Source organism: Ursus arctos, unplaced genomic scaffold, assembly GCF_023065955.2.
Source record: "Ursus arctos isolate Adak ecotype North America unplaced genomic scaffold, UrsArc2.0 scaffold_37, whole genome shotgun sequence".
Classification (NCBI taxonomy): domain Eukaryota; kingdom Metazoa; phylum Chordata; class Mammalia; order Carnivora; family Ursidae; genus Ursus; species Ursus arctos.
The window spans coordinates 28,067,539-28,082,500 of record NW_026623053.1 but is presented as its reverse complement, the minus strand read 5'-3'; the positions used below and the strand labels follow the sequence as shown (position 1 = coordinate 28,082,500).

Below are 14,962 nucleotides of genomic sequence, written 5' to 3'. Positions count from 1 at the left end.
ATTTTGGATGGCAGTAAAATACATTTTCCATATGATAAGGAAAATTTCATTTTGAAATTTAATGGAAAATATTGAAAATAACTGCATAAAATTCTGACTCTCCTAAAACAAATCCTGAAAGAAAGAACATAGTATGTATGAAAAGTGCTCACATACAATGGGAAAAACAGCAAGACGCCACTAACAGTGGACATGAATAGACTGTTCACATCAAAGTATGAGCAAGCCTGTGTTAAAAGTTACTCTCATACATTACTTATCCCTTCTAAATTGGTATATTAGCATGACCCTTTTGGAAAGAAATCTGTAAACAACATGTCAAACCATAAAAATGTTCACACCCTTTGGTCTTATCCAGTAGGAAATTGAATACTTACTTCGTAGCACCTACTGTGCTAGGTACTGCAGATTCAGTGGCGAACAAAAAACCCAAGTTTCTGCCTTCATTTATTCAAAATACCAGTTTTGGGAAGAAGTCACATCCATGAAGATCACGTTGTTCATCCCACTCTCTTGGTTTTTCTAACTATACTTTCAGCTGCCTAGTTTCTCTTGCTTGTTTCTCTTCATATTCTCAACCTCTAAAAATTGGAAGGCCACAAGGTTCAGTCCCTGGACCTCTTCTCACTCATTTGGTTGGCCCATCCGGTCTTATATCATCTATATAATGATAATTCCCCAATTTTTTTCTCTACCTAGAACCTCTCTCTGACCTTTTGACCCATATACTCAGTGACCTATTCGACATCTCCATTTAGATACTTAATAGGAATCTCAAACCTAACCTCTCCAAAACTGAGCTTGTTTTCATCCCCTCCAAAGTTGTTCTTCCCACTGCCTCTTTATCCCAGTTCTCAACTGCATCTAATTGCTTAGGCTAAAAATATTAGAGTTATCTTTTACTTCTCTCTTTTTCTCATACCCCAAATGTGATTCATGAGCAAGTCTTGTTAACCTTCAAAATGTATCCAGAATCTATTTCTCACCATCTCTACTGCTGTCACCTTGATCCAAGCCACCATAATCTCTTACCTGGTTTATTATAGTAGCCTCCTAACTTCCCATCTTCCACATAGTCTGTTTTCACTATAGCAGCCAAGTCCTTTTAGAATGTAGGTTAGACCAAAAAGAAAAAAGAGTGTAAGTTAGGCTTGTCTCACCTGTGCTTGAAGCTCTCCAGTGCCTTTCTATCTCAGTGTAAAAGCCAAAGTTCTTTGAAAGGGCCCAGAAGGTTCTATGCATTTTAGCCTCTTTTGATGTCAGACTTCATCACCTACTGTTCTCTCCCATCACTCATTCTGCTCCAGCTGCTCAGTCTCCTGCACACGGTAGACACATTCCCACATCAGGACTTCTGCTCTTGCCATTCCGTGTGCCTAGAATGCTCTTCATCTGTTTGGCCTCATTGCAGGCTCCCTTGCCTCCTTCAGGTTTTTGCCCAGTATTACCTGAGTGAGGTTTTCCCTAGCCACGCTATCTAAAATTGCTCCCCTCCTGTCTCCTTCTATCCACCTTCCCTACCTAATATTTCTTCTTCTAATTTATAGCCATAATTCTTTTACTTAGTTTTCAAATCTGTTCTCTCTCCCCAACCTAGAATATAAGCTCCATAGGGACATGAGTTTTTGCCTGTTCCTCACTACTGTATTGCTATAGTGCCTGGAACAGCATCTGACACTGTAGCAGTTATGCAATAAGTGTTTGTTGAAAAAGGTGGATGGACAGATGTCAAAAAATTGGAAGTAACTTACATAGCTAACTAACATTATAGAAATCACTTAGTAAATTACTCTACATTCATTAGTTTGGAACACTGAAACTATTTAAAATCCTCACAAAACCTGATCTTATAGGGAAGTGCTCTTGATAGTAAATAACATTGTGTTCACACTTCATCAAGGGTTATTGTGTGCCTGCTACAGAGAGTATAACATAGTGGTTAAGTGGTCTGCTGTAGAGTCAGACCCATATTCAAAAACTCGCACAGCTTTTCTTTTCTTTCTTTCTTTCTTTTTTTTTTTTAAGATTTTATTTATTTATTCGACAGAGAGAGAGACAGCCAGTGAGAGAGGGAACACAAGCAGCGGGAGTGGGAGAGGAAGAAGCAGACTTCCAGCGGAGGAGCCTGATGTGGGGCTCAATCCCAGAACGCTGGGATCACGCCCTGAGCCAAAGGCAGATGCTTAACGACTGAACCACCCAGGCGCCCCCAAAAACTCTCACAGCTTTTCCACCATCATTCAGATATTTTCTGCTTCCATGAGTGTGTATTTCTGTAAGGAAGAAAAGACCCACCTAAGTCTGACTTAAACAATAAGAAAGCATTCTGACTCACAAAATTGGAAGTCTAGAGGAAGACTGCTTTAAGACTTGTTGAATCACTGGCTCAATGATGTTATCAAAGACTAGGTTCTTTTTCGATTCTTCATTGTTTTGTCCAAATTATCGGCTTTACCTAAGGCTGTTTTCCCTCAAGGTCGTAAGAGTGGTGGCAGGAGTAATAATGGTTTTGTGCTTCTTTGTTCAGTCAGGTAAGAAGGAAAGAGATATACAGAGACAGACTGGCAGAGTGCTTTTTCAGAAGGGCAAGGAACTTTCTTTTCAGTAGTCGCTTCCAGATCTTTCACATTTCACTTGTCTGAACTAGGTCACATGCCTACAGCTAAGTCAGTCACTCTGACTGATGGAGTGGATTACACAGATTGACTTGGTCTAATCAGGCCCCATCTTTGGAGCTACAGGATGAGGTCAGCTTTCCCTCAAGTGAAGCATAGGGCTGCATGCATGAAAGGGAGTTAGATAAAAATCGGATCACATTAAGAAGGTGAGAAGTGAGGGGCGCCTGGGCGGCTCAGTCGTTAAGCGTCTGCCTTCGGCCCAGGGCGTGATCCCGGGGTCCTGGGATCGAGCCCTGCATCGGGCTCCCACTCCCCCTGCTTGTGTTCCCTCTCTCGCTGGCTGTCTCTCTCTCTGTCGAATAAATAAATAAAATCTTAAAAAAAAAAAAGGTGAGAAGTGAGTCCCATGTGCACTACTTTTTTTTCTTTTTTACTTTTTAAAAAGTATTTATTATTGGGGCACCTGGCTGGCTCAGTGAGTAGAGCATGCAACTCTTGATGTTAGGGTGATGAGTTCAAGCCCCACGTTGGGCATAGAGCATACTTTAAAATAGAGGGTTTTTTTAAAAAGTATTTATTATTGAAGTATAGTTGACATACAATGTTATATTAGTTTTAGATGTACAACATAGTGATTTGACAATTCTCTACATTACTCAGTGTTCACAACAAGTGTAGTCACTCTGTGTCACTGTATGTTATAATAATATTATTGCCTATATTCCCTAAGCTGTACTTTTTATTTCTTTGACTTATTTTATAACTGGAAGTTTGTGCCTCTTAATCCCCTTCATCTATTTCACCCATGCCCTTATCCTCCTCCACTCTGGAAGCCACCAGTTTGTTCTCTGTATTTATGAGTCTTTTTCTTTTTGTTTTGTTTTTCAGAATTCACATATAAGTGAAATCATATGGTATTTGTCTTTCTCTGACTTATTACTACTTAACCTCATACCCTCTATGTCCATCCATATTGTTGCAAATGACAAGATCTCATTCTTTTTTGTGGCTGAGTAATATTCCTCTGTGTGTGTGTGTGTGTGTGTGTGTGTGTGTGTGTGTGTGTGTGTACACGTGGTATTTCTATTTTTTTTTATTTTGTGAGGAACCTCCATTATTGTTTCCAGAGTGGGTGCACCAGTTTGTCTTCCCAGCAACAGTTCGTGAGGGTTCCCTTTTCTCCACATCCCCAACACTTGTTATTTTTCTGATTGGAGTTGGGGTACACTGGGCCAGACTGGTTGACTACACCACATGGGATAGATTCACTATCACCAAGAGTAGTTCGCTCCCAAGACAGGGCCAACGATGCTGATCAGGCAAAAGGAGTATATCTGCAGCAGATAGTGCTCTGCCTGACCTCCCACACCATCTGCCGACACCCCATAGGCATACTTTGTTTTTGACACCCGGAGCTAGTAGCACCCATCAGGTGACTGCACAGTCACAAGATCAGGACAGCAGTTTTTTTACATGGAGTAAAGATATTGACATCTCTACTTGGATATCACATAAAGAGTTCACACTCCATATGTTTAAAATTAAACTCCTCAGCTTTCTCAACTAGTTCCTATGAGCCCAGTCTTAATGTAATGATAAACAAGACATGGTCACTGCTTTTATAACAAGTGTTGGTCAACAAATAGAGTTGGTCCATAACTACAGGTATTCTTTTTATCATATGAAGAAAAATAAATGAAAAGAGTTCTTATTCTGTGTCTGTTTGGCATAGAATTTTCCCCTGTGTGCTTTATTATTTTGTAAATTCTCTTTAATGTGGTTACATAACATTGTCCTTTATCACTGAGAAACTTGAAAGAGAAAGGTTATTTAATACAACCCTACCTTTTTGTCTCCTAGTTGGGGGTTTTATTACCTGTGTAGAAATGTATCTGATACTAGCTGCTTCAAAAACACAAGGTCTCTGATTATATATGACCTTTCTCTGGAAGTTACTACAGTTTCTACAAACATGTTTGTTTTGTCTATTTTAGATTTTAAAAGGTTTTTCAAGAAGCAGAATCTCATTATTAATCTTATTTAAATTGTATGTTTTCGGGGAGCTCTAGTGTCTGCCACATACCAGGCATTACCACTGTTGTACTAGTGCTTAGGGACACAAGTAAACACACACTGCCCTCAAAAAGCTTGCGGTTTAGTGGAGAGTATAGCTGAACCAACGGTTCAGTACAGTCTGACATTTGCTGTAGCAGAGGTGATCACAGATTGAAATAAAGCCTTATCTTATGATTGCACTGTGAATTGTGGTTCAACTAATCTTTTTTACCCCCAGAATCTTTCTTCAGTTCATGTGGTAGTTTACATAAACTAAGTGAAGAGCCACTGATTCCTCCTCCACTTCCTCCTCGAAAAAAGTTTGACGACGATGCTTCAAACTGCAAGGTAGTCGGCAGCACGGGGTCCGTCTTAGCTCGTCCAGCGCATTCAGAGTGGTGAATCTTCAGATAGTTCTTGTTCTTGTAAAAAGTCTGTAAATCATAATTTGGCTACCCTTTATAGTTTTGAAATGCTTCAGTTGTTTTATTTGAAAAATACTTTTAATAATTGCTTAATTCTCGTTTATATTTTTTTCTAAAAAGAGGCTGGGCAGCCAGATTCACAGATACTCAGAAGTATGTTTTCCTTCTGGTAGAAAGGGGGAAAACTTTAGTATTCAAAGCATTCTTCAAACTTTAAACCGGTACTTCTCAAACTGTAGGCTGCATCAGAATGACCTGGGAGGCTTATTAAAAGTAGATTGCTGAGTTTCTAATTCAGTAGGTCTAGGGTGGGACCCAGGAATTTGCATTTTTTAACAAGTTCCCTACTGGTGCTGATGCTGCTGGTCCCTGGATCACACTTGAGAACCGGCACGGTAAGCCTCACTGGGGAAAGTAGAAGTAGATGGCCAGAAAGCAGAAGCTGGACGTTGAGTTCCCTTGACATCATGTCCTTTAATGTCTACAAAGCTATGTATTCCTTTGACTGACTTGCATATTACAGTTAAAATGCATACATATTTGAAAGGTATATAAAGCAAGATAACCTGAGGCTTTATGTTCTAAGATTTCAATGAAAACATCTCATATATAAAAATAATAAACTAGGCCCCAAATAAAACTGGGAGTATTTTACTCATGAATCTGATCATTAAATCAGATTAATCTATTTAGAGCTTCTGGATTTAACTGAACACATAAGAATTTTTCAGTCTTTTAAAGCTTAACAGATTTTTCAGGAGAATGGAGGTATAATTTAATTTTTTTTTTTTTTGAGGGAAACACGAAATCTGATGATGACCCCCCTGCTATTCCACCAAGACAGCCTCCTCCTCCAAAGGTAAAACCCAGAGTTCCTGCTCCTACTGGTGCATTTGATGGGCCTCTGCACAGTCCACCTCCACCGCCACCAAGAGATCCTCTTCCTGATACCCCTCCACCAGTTCCCCTTCGGCCTCCAGAACACTTTATAAACTGTCCGTTTAATCTTCAGCCACCTCCACTAGGACATCTTCACAGAGATCCAGACTGGTTCAGAGATGTTAGTACCTGTCCAAACTCGCCAAATACTCCTCCTAGCACACCCTCTCCGAGAGTACCACGTCGATGCTACGTGCTCAGTTCCAGTCACAACAACCTTGCTCATCCTCAAGCTCCCCCTGTTCCACCAAGGCAGAATTCAAGCCCTCACCTACCAAAACTGCCACCAAAGACTTACAAACGGGAGCTTTCGCACCCTCCATCATACAGACTGCCTTTGCTAGAAAATGCGGAAACTCCTCAGTGACCTTAGCCATATGTAGTCATTGACACTGGAATGGTATTTGTAAAGGGTTTTTTTTTTTTTTAATTTATTCAAAAAAGGCATAGTATTTTAGTACTTTTTACAAATAATGCTCTTACAAAAATGCTACTGATCAAATAAGCTTTTAAAAATTGGAAAAATAAAAATACAAAAGTCCTTTATCATTATCCTCAGGTGATCAGTAGCATTGCCTTGTCTTGGATCCTCAGTGCTGCCAAAAGGCCAGTATAAAGAATTTATATTTGCACTGTAGACTCTGCTAAAATATGGTTTAAAGTGACATTGATTGCACTGAAAGGGGATAGTGCATTTGTGGAATTTTTCAAATTTGGATAATAGATGCCTTTTTAAGGCAGTGAATTTACACAGATATAGGGGGTGTTATGGTATTACTGATTTTTAAAACTCTTTGACCATCTTCTAGTTTTTACTTCTAGTTTTTATGTTTAGGGAGAATTGTGAAAAACACCCACTGTTCTTAAACTCTTTAATGCCATGTCTTAAATGCCAGAATTTGCTGCTGAAGACAAAAATGAAAAATAGAATGAAAATAATAGGATGCACTGTAAGTGTTTATTATTTTGTCAAAATGGATACAGAGACTACCTAACCCAGTCATAGAGGGAAAAAGGGCATGTATCTCATTCAGATGTGCCTTTTGTTTTTGCAGACTATGGTGTCTTTAGCTAATGAGTTGCCTATTGTTTTGGAAAACAAAGTTAATTAATATGCCATGTATGTACAGTTTTGTTTATATTGTATATTTAAAGATAATGCTAATAACCTATATAAATTTAAGTGACTCAAGGCCTATAATACAATCTGCTACTTTACTAACTCAGAAATTCAGAGGAAAATTTCTTATGGCATAGGAACCAACTGCCTTGCCCTCAAAACCTAGTAACTTTCTCTATAAATCTCATGTTAACTAAAGTAAAAAAAAAATTTTTTTTTTAGATTGGTAACATTTAAACCAGCAAACATACTTAAAGCTTTATTAAACTTTTTATTCAGAGAAGTGAGTAAAAGTTTTATTTGCCATTTGGACTCCTGGGTTCAGAGTGATGAAAACGCGCGTTTTGCTGACAGTGCTGTAGCAGCAGTTGTGAAGTAGCCAAAAGCCACGTTGTTTGTTTACTGGTCTGTGGCCTTTTACTGTGCTTTGTATCAGAGTTCTTAACAAGATTAATAAATCACCCCAGTCTTAATTTTTAAAAGACTTTTAAATACGTGTTTTCATTATAAGAAACAAGGGGAGAGATTGTTGAATTCTGCGGAAATACACCCACATTATTTTCAATATTTTGTGCTATTTAAATTACGTAATCCCAAAGAATTTGATGTAAATTTTAGAAGGATAACTTTGTCTTAACTGTTAAAACAGCAATCAGCAAGCTTCCAGCAACCATTTTTATGCATTCAGATGAAAAATTAGCAGGCAAGGAAACTCTTGGTAAGGAGGGGGGTAGCCTGCTTGGTAGAATCTTGAAAACTGCCTGGATTTAAAGCCAATAACTACCGAGTGAATTAGTCTCCTGGTAAAAACACTGGGGGTTTGCCTTAAGAGCAGGTGACAATACCAGCTTTGTCTGGAAGAGCGGTTTAAGCTACCTGTTTGTTAAGCCAGGCTTGTAACTTAGAGGAGTGAGGCTGACCGACCCCGGGGCAGCGCTGGCCCGGGGCTCGACCGCGCCCTGCTAATGCTGCCTGCCCAGCTTTGTGCCTTTGCGCACGCGCTGTGGCGCCAACTTCGCCACTAGGAGGCGCCGGGCCCTCTTCAGGCCGGCCCTGGGGCGGTGCGTGTGGGTGTGACGTCACTGCGCGCGCCGCTTCTTGTTGCCGGGCAGCGATGGCGGCTCCTCTGGAGTCCTCGGCGGAGGACCCACTGCGGAACTTTGTTCGAGTTTTGGAAAAGCGAGACGGCACGGTGTTACGACTGCAGCAGTATGGCTCGGGCGGCGTGGGCTGCGTTGTTTGGGACGCTGCCATTGTCCTTTCTAAGTACCTGGAAACGCCCGGGTTTTCCGGCGATGGGGCTCACGCTCTGAGCCGGCGGTCGGTGCTGGAGCTGGGCTCCGGCACTGGGGCCGTGGGGCTCATGGCTGCTACCCTCGGGTAAGAGCTGGCAGGAGGGGGTGCCGCTTCGTTCGGGAAACCCGGATTCGTGGTTTACGACGCTTGTGCCTACACCTCAATCGACGTTATTTTGTAGGGCTGATGTTGTGGTCACAGATCTTGAGGAATTGCAAGACTTGCTGAAGATGAATATTAATATGAACAAGCATCTTGTCACTGGTTCTGTTCAAGCCAAGGTACTGAAATGGTTTGTATGGCCTTTCAGCTTGTTTTAAGATAACGATCTGTAGTTTGCTTTAAATTGCGTTTCACTAAAAGCATAGTTAATACAAAGGGGACCTTCCAGAACTTGTTTAGAGAACCCTCCAGAACTTGTTTAGAGAACAATGTTTTAAATTATTAAAGCAACAGTTAAAATATTTGGTTGACATTTTTAAGGGGGGAAGAAATAGAAGACTTTCCATCTCCGCCAGACTACATACTGATGGCCGACTGCATATACTATGAAGAGGTAAGTATTCAGTGAGTGAAGTGTCTGTCTTCAGAAGTTGTATCATAATTCGTGGATTCCAAAGTGCTTATTTCTTCACCTTTTAACATCTCTGAAGGCAGGATATGTGTCCTATAGTTGATGACACAGTAAAGAACATTAAGGTTACCAGGAACTATATGCATGTACTCGTGATAAACATGTAGACCTGTGAAACATGTTGACAAAAGTGTTATGTGCATTTGACTAGAGGCTTCTGTAATATTTTAAAGATTTTGCCATTTGGATCTGTTAAGATAAGCTACGGATTTTTTTAAGCTCTTTCCAGTGAACAAGTTAACCATGACTTTGAGAATTAAGTTGCATTGTAAAGAATTCATTGTTCTGTGGCAAGATTGATTCAGGATGGTATTTTTTAAAATATCAGTTTGTATAATATTGTGGGCATCACATTTGTAAAATAACAAACATTGAACTACCTTATGCTCAAGTTAGGGTCGGACTTACTTTTGTGGGTAAAATTCCAAGTTAAAATAGATTAAATAAAATTAATTTTTTAAGAGTGAGGTCAGTTTCATTTGTTTTCCCATGGTAACTCCAAAATGCAGTCATTTGAGTCTTGGAAACTGAAATCAATACAACGGTTGATTAGTGAAGAGGAGTTTACCAGTCATTAGCTACAGAGCTTTAATTTAACCACATATACTTTGTTGATTGATTCAAAGATGGATAAATTGGAGGGGAGTTATAGTTACTCTCCACTTCTCCTACCCCCTTTTTATAGTAAAAATGTAAATTTTTAAAAATCATAAGTAAAAGTGATATTCCTTTTTGAACAGTCTTTGGAGCCGTTGTTGAAAACTCTAAAAGATCTTAGTGGATTTGAGACTTGTATTATATGTTGTTACGAACAACGAACAATGGGAAAAAATCCAGAAATTGAGAAAAAATATTTTGAGGTAAGTAGTAGATCTGTTTTCGTAGTGCTTTATGTGACTTCATCGAGGCTTTATGTGACTATGTGTTCAAATATATTATGGTAATTTTGAGTGGGGAACACATTCTGCTCATGCGAATCCAAGGAGACTATCCTTCATTGCCCACCATTCTACTAAGCTTCTCCCCCACCTTTTTCATCTTTTCTGATCCTTTTTTTCTTTTTCTTTTCTAATAAGTTGATCTAGTATCTACAGAACAACCTAAAATAATAACGGTAACACCCTTGTCTTTTCTAGAAAAGTTTTCCATGTTTCTTTATTAAACATGATGCTGGCTTTTGGGAACATAGTAATGTATTACTTTTGGAATCAGAAATATACGTGTTACATTTTTACGTCTGTGTTTTTCTCTACATTTTTATGAAAGCTTCGACCAAGATATCCTGTCTACTTTCTGGAATGTTTTTTGGTTTTGTTTTGTTTTTTACTTTTTACTTTGAAATAATTAAAGACTTACAGAAAGTTGCAAAAGTGGTACATAGAGCCCCATGTATCGTTCACCTGTCTTCCCCCAGTGGTCCTCCAAACCCTTCTGATGGGCAAAAATCAATTACATTACAAGTGACTCCTCTTGAGGGTACCTCTACACAGCCCTGCAGTTTATCTACTGAAAGGACTACTGTGCTTAAATAAGAATGTAAATACGTGACTCTGCCTCAGGTGCTAAAATTGTTTTTTATTTTCATGTTTTTCTTGAAAGTAAAGAATGTTAATGAACTTTTGAGACTGTAATTGAAAATTCAATATTGTTAAACAGTTTAAATTGAGTCAAACACATGTAAGATACACATATATCAGGTGCTCGGCTCAGTTTTTCATGTGTATACACCCGAGCAATCACCACTCTACATAAAAATGCAGAATATTTTCAGGACCTCAAGGCTCCCATGTGCCCTTTTCCAGTCAGTACTCCTCCAAAGTTAACTGTCACTCTGACTTCTGTTGCCACAGGAAATTTCGTATTATTGATTTTGAAGTATATCTCTTTTAAATTTATAGCTCCTCCAGCTAGACTTTGACTTTGAAAAAATTCCTTTGGAGAAACATGATGAAGAATATCGAAGCGAGGATATTCATATTTTATACATCAGAAAGAAAAAATCGGTAAATACATTCCCACCTCTTTATCCTCTGAGGAGATCTCATTAGCTGGGCACTGTCTCTGAGCTAATGTGTGGTGTAGACTGATTTTGATGTGGGGAAACAGTTCTAACGACTCACTGGCGCTCTCAGTGTTTAGATCACTTAATCTACCTGGCCTTGGATTCTTCCTCTAAAAAAAAAACAAAAAACCAGGCTACTTTGATAAAGGTCCTTTCCATCTGTAAATAATAGAGCTTTGTAATTGGGCATTACCTCAGGCAAATATCTTAGCTATTTGTACATTTCTTTTATCTCTCAGAGATTTAAAAATGCCAGTTCTGACTTTTGTGAACTTTTTCCAACCATTCAAATTTTTTTAAATAGTCTAAAGTATAACAAGGTAGATCTGCCCAGTAAATAAAAATGCACTCAAATAGAATTTATGTGTGTTACCCTTTTTTGTTGCTTCCTTTACCTGTTACAACAGTTACATTTTATAGAAGTTGCTCTGTATGCCTAGAGTTTGCTGTGTGTAGAGGGGAAGAATTGTATTTCATCCATTTTGTTTGTATCACCTTTTGTATATGTGACTAGTATAAGGCAAGGACATGATCTAATTTATGAATTAAGGGTGCTAATTTAGTAAGTCCTACTTGTTCCTGTTATCTTTGCTTTGATTAAATTTGTTCATGATGAAGTTCTCTGATTATGGGAATTCTAGCCAAAAGCAAATGGCTTGTAAGTTGGGGGATCAAGGCTAGGTATTAGAACTGTAAGAAGTGACAGGCGGTGGGATTAGTAATTCAGATCTACTAACTTTCATTTGACATAGTGCTGGAGATCCAAAGATAAATTTTAAAAATATTTTATGCCTTAAGGAATCTGGTTTTAGCTCAAGCTGTTGTGTAGTTTTAAAAGTAGAGGTTTTTTTGAGGCATTAAGATTTTGTCTCCTAAATGTAAAGGCTTTGTGTGTGTGTGTGAAGAATTACTTCTTTTTACAAAATTGATAAAATTCACCCTTTTAAAATGTAAGGTTCAGTGGTTTTTAGTATATTCACAGAGTTGCACAATTGTCACCACTTTTGAATTCTAAACATTCTTTATTGCCCCAAAAAGAAACCCCATACCCATTAGCAGTCACTTGCTGTTCCCACCTCTCCCTGATCTTTGGCAGCCACCAGTCTGTTCTCTGTCTGTGAAGTTGCCTGTTCTGAACATTTCATAGAAGTGGAATCACACACTATGTGGCTTCTTGTATCTGGCTCCTTTTTATAGTTTTAGAAGTAAAATATAGTTTTAATATTTCTTTGATATACTACACCTTATCCATCCATTCATCAGTCATTAGGCATTTCAGTGGTTTTTCACTTTTTGGCAATAATGAATACTGCAATGAATATTCATGTAAGAATTTTTCTGTGACTTACGTTTTCAAATCTCTTGGGTATATACCTAAGAGTAGAACTGCTAGGTCACATGGGAACTCCATGTTTAACTAACAGTGAATTGGCCAAACTGTACTCCAAAGCTGCTGTACCATTTTACATTCCCACCAGCAGTGGCGCAGGGTTCTCATTCCTTCGTATCTTCACCAGCGCTTGTCATTGTCCATCTTTTTGATGGTAGTCATCTCGGTAGGGGTGAAGTGGTGTCTCATTGTGGTTTTTATTTTCATTTCTTGAATGACTAATGTGGAGTGTCTCTCTTCATGTATTTACTGGCCATTTGTATATCTTTACAGAAATACTTAGCCTGTTTTTTGTTTGTTCGTTTTTAAGATTTTTATTTATTTGTCAGAGAGAGACAGTGAGAGAGGGAACCCAAGCAGGGGGAGTGGGAGAGGGAGAAGCAGACTCCCCACTGAGCAGGGAGCCCCATGTGGGGCTCGATCCCAGGACCCTGGGATCATGACCTGAGCCGAAGGCAGATGCTTAACCGACTAAGGCACCCAGGTGTCCCATACTTAGCCTGTTTTTAAATTGAGTTGTCCTCTTACCGTTGAGTTGTAATAGTTCTTTATATATTCTGGATACTAGACCCTTAACAGATACATGACTTTCAAATACTTTCTCCCATTCTGTGTTTGTTTTTTTTTTCTTGAGAGTATGTCCTTTGAAGCACAAAGCTTTTTAATTTTGATGATGTCTAGTATATGTGATTTTTCTTTGGTTGTTTTGTTTTAGGTATCAGCAAAAAACCATCTCTTAAAAATTCTGCATGGTTGTTCATTTGAATTGCATTTAGCCATTATTAAGCATATTGCTTAGTATTAAGTACCCAGTAAATACTTAATTTTTTATAAGAAATCAGTCTTTAAAGCTTTCATTTTTTTTTCCTTATAGAAATCTCCATCGTGAAATCTTTAGTCCTCTTACCCAAGCTCTCTAACAACCTGGGTAAGCTAAAGATGTGAATGGAGCATGTGAATACAGCATGGGAAGATTGTGTTCACAGATTTTTCCAGCATGTCCACAGAGATTCAGTATATAACTGACAAACCACCATGGGGCTGCCTGCAATTCGAAAAATGATGCCTGCCTGCCTGCCTGCCAGTGGGCCTGAAATCCAACTTAGTTTACCTGTAGCTCAGCATCAAGTTCTGCTTAAATGAAAATTGTGTGTCAGTCACTCCTCAAATGAATATAGGTGTTGAAGTTTGCCTAAAGTCTGCCAGAAATAAACAGTGAAGTGGCTTGGTTGACTTGGCATTATTGTCAGGAAACTAGAGATAAATTGATCCAATTTCTAAAGAGAGATATCTATTACTATGTAATTCTGTTTAAGTTGCAACTAATAAAATTTAGTTGTCTTCAAGATCAGTAAATCTAAAAGTAGGTTTTTATTTTAATGTAATTATGCAGTGGTTTTTATCATATGTATCTTCCACTTCATTGCTATTATTACGATAGCTTTAGTATTTTAAATGTTCTTTTACTTAAAAAAAAACAACCTGAAAATACTGTTTTGTATACTTCTATTAGCCAAAGTTTTATTCTTTTCTTCCACCGTACATGTCTATATGAGTTAGATAGTAAATTATACTGTAATGAGTTGGTAGGAATGAAAGTAAGAAATCAGGAGGGGGGAAAAGGTATCTTTAAAAACTTTTTTTCATTTGAGAATGGAGTAGGAATAAAAGTCCAGTTTCAGGCTTGTGCACTTACGTGGCTCTTGCACTTTTCTTTGCATATATATTCCAGGAAAATGGCGAAAATCACCAGTGTTGTTTACATGAAACAGAGAACTGTCTTTAAATCACTACAAATGTTGTTCTATATACATTGACCAAGTGATTTTGATTCTGCGTATTCTCTGTTTTATGATGGTACAATAATCATCTGCTCACAGACTGATCGATCGAGGCCTTCAGTTACACCAGTTATGAAGAGTAAGACTAGCTGGATAGAATGCCGGTACTCGTAGGCATTGGTGCGAGGTGGCACATTTTATGTATTAAAATAAACATTGTTTTTGAGATCCTGTGATTTTGTCAATGTTTCAGAAATAGCTTTGAAGAAAATGAACATCTAAATCAGGCTTTCCAGAAAAAGCAAAAGCAGCCCTATTTAGAGAAGTTAAAAGATCCAAGTCAAAAGAACCATTCTTTCCCTCAGGCTTCCTTCGGTCTTTAAAGTTTGTCTTGCTGTTCTTTTTCAAAATACGTTGTTCATACCGCTCTTAGCATTTCATTAAGCAGTTTACTAAACAGTGCAAACTAAATATATGATTCTTTGTTAGTTACAGATAGCACCGGTTATCATTAGTGAAGTCTTGGCACAGATGACTACCTTCTAGCCTATTCCGTAACATCGTGCAGCTTAAAAAAATAAGTCTGACATTGACCACCTATAGGAATCTGCTTATATTCTCAGATCCCTGTTCACCCTCCTC

General features: G+C 38.5%; 2 protein-coding genes across 5 annotated transcripts in view; both read left to right on the top strand.

The window, feature by feature from the left end:
- The window catches only part of SOS2 (SOS Ras/Rho guanine nucleotide exchange factor 2), an 80,017-nt gene extending 72,378 nt beyond the window's left edge, over positions 1 to 7,639 (top strand). For 2 of the 3 annotated variants that reach the window (XM_026513684.4, XM_048218016.2), the window contains 2 exons: positions 4,912 to 5,021; positions 5,895 to 7,639. In XM_026513684.4, the coding sequence (XP_026369469.1) occupies positions 4,912 to 5,021; positions 5,895 to 6,404 (620 nt within the window). In that variant the 3' untranslated portion in view covers positions 6,405 to 7,639. The remainder of the gene's footprint in view (positions 1 to 4,911; positions 5,022 to 5,894) is intronic. The other variant, XM_057306425.1, reaches the window with a different exon arrangement.
- A 100-nt stretch (positions 7,640 to 7,739) lies between these two features.
- On the top strand, positions 7,740 to 14,548 carry VCPKMT (valosin containing protein lysine methyltransferase). 2 transcript variants are annotated; one of them, XM_026513688.3, is made up of 7 exons: positions 7,740 to 8,537; positions 8,635 to 8,745; positions 8,937 to 9,009; positions 9,828 to 9,947; positions 10,986 to 11,090; positions 13,414 to 13,467; positions 14,272 to 14,548. In XM_026513688.3, the coding sequence occupies exons 1-6, from the start codon at positions 8,272 to 8,274 to the stop codon at positions 13,426 to 13,428; spliced, it is 690 nt and encodes a 229-aa protein (XP_026369473.1). In that variant the 5' UTR covers positions 7,740 to 8,271; the 3' UTR covers positions 13,429 to 13,467; positions 14,272 to 14,548. The 2 variants fall into 2 exon arrangements, with proteins under 2 accessions (XP_026369473.1, XP_026369472.1); XM_026513687.4 differs by having other exon boundaries at positions 13,414 to 14,548.
- The last annotated feature ends 414 nt before the right edge of the window (positions 14,549 to 14,962 follow it).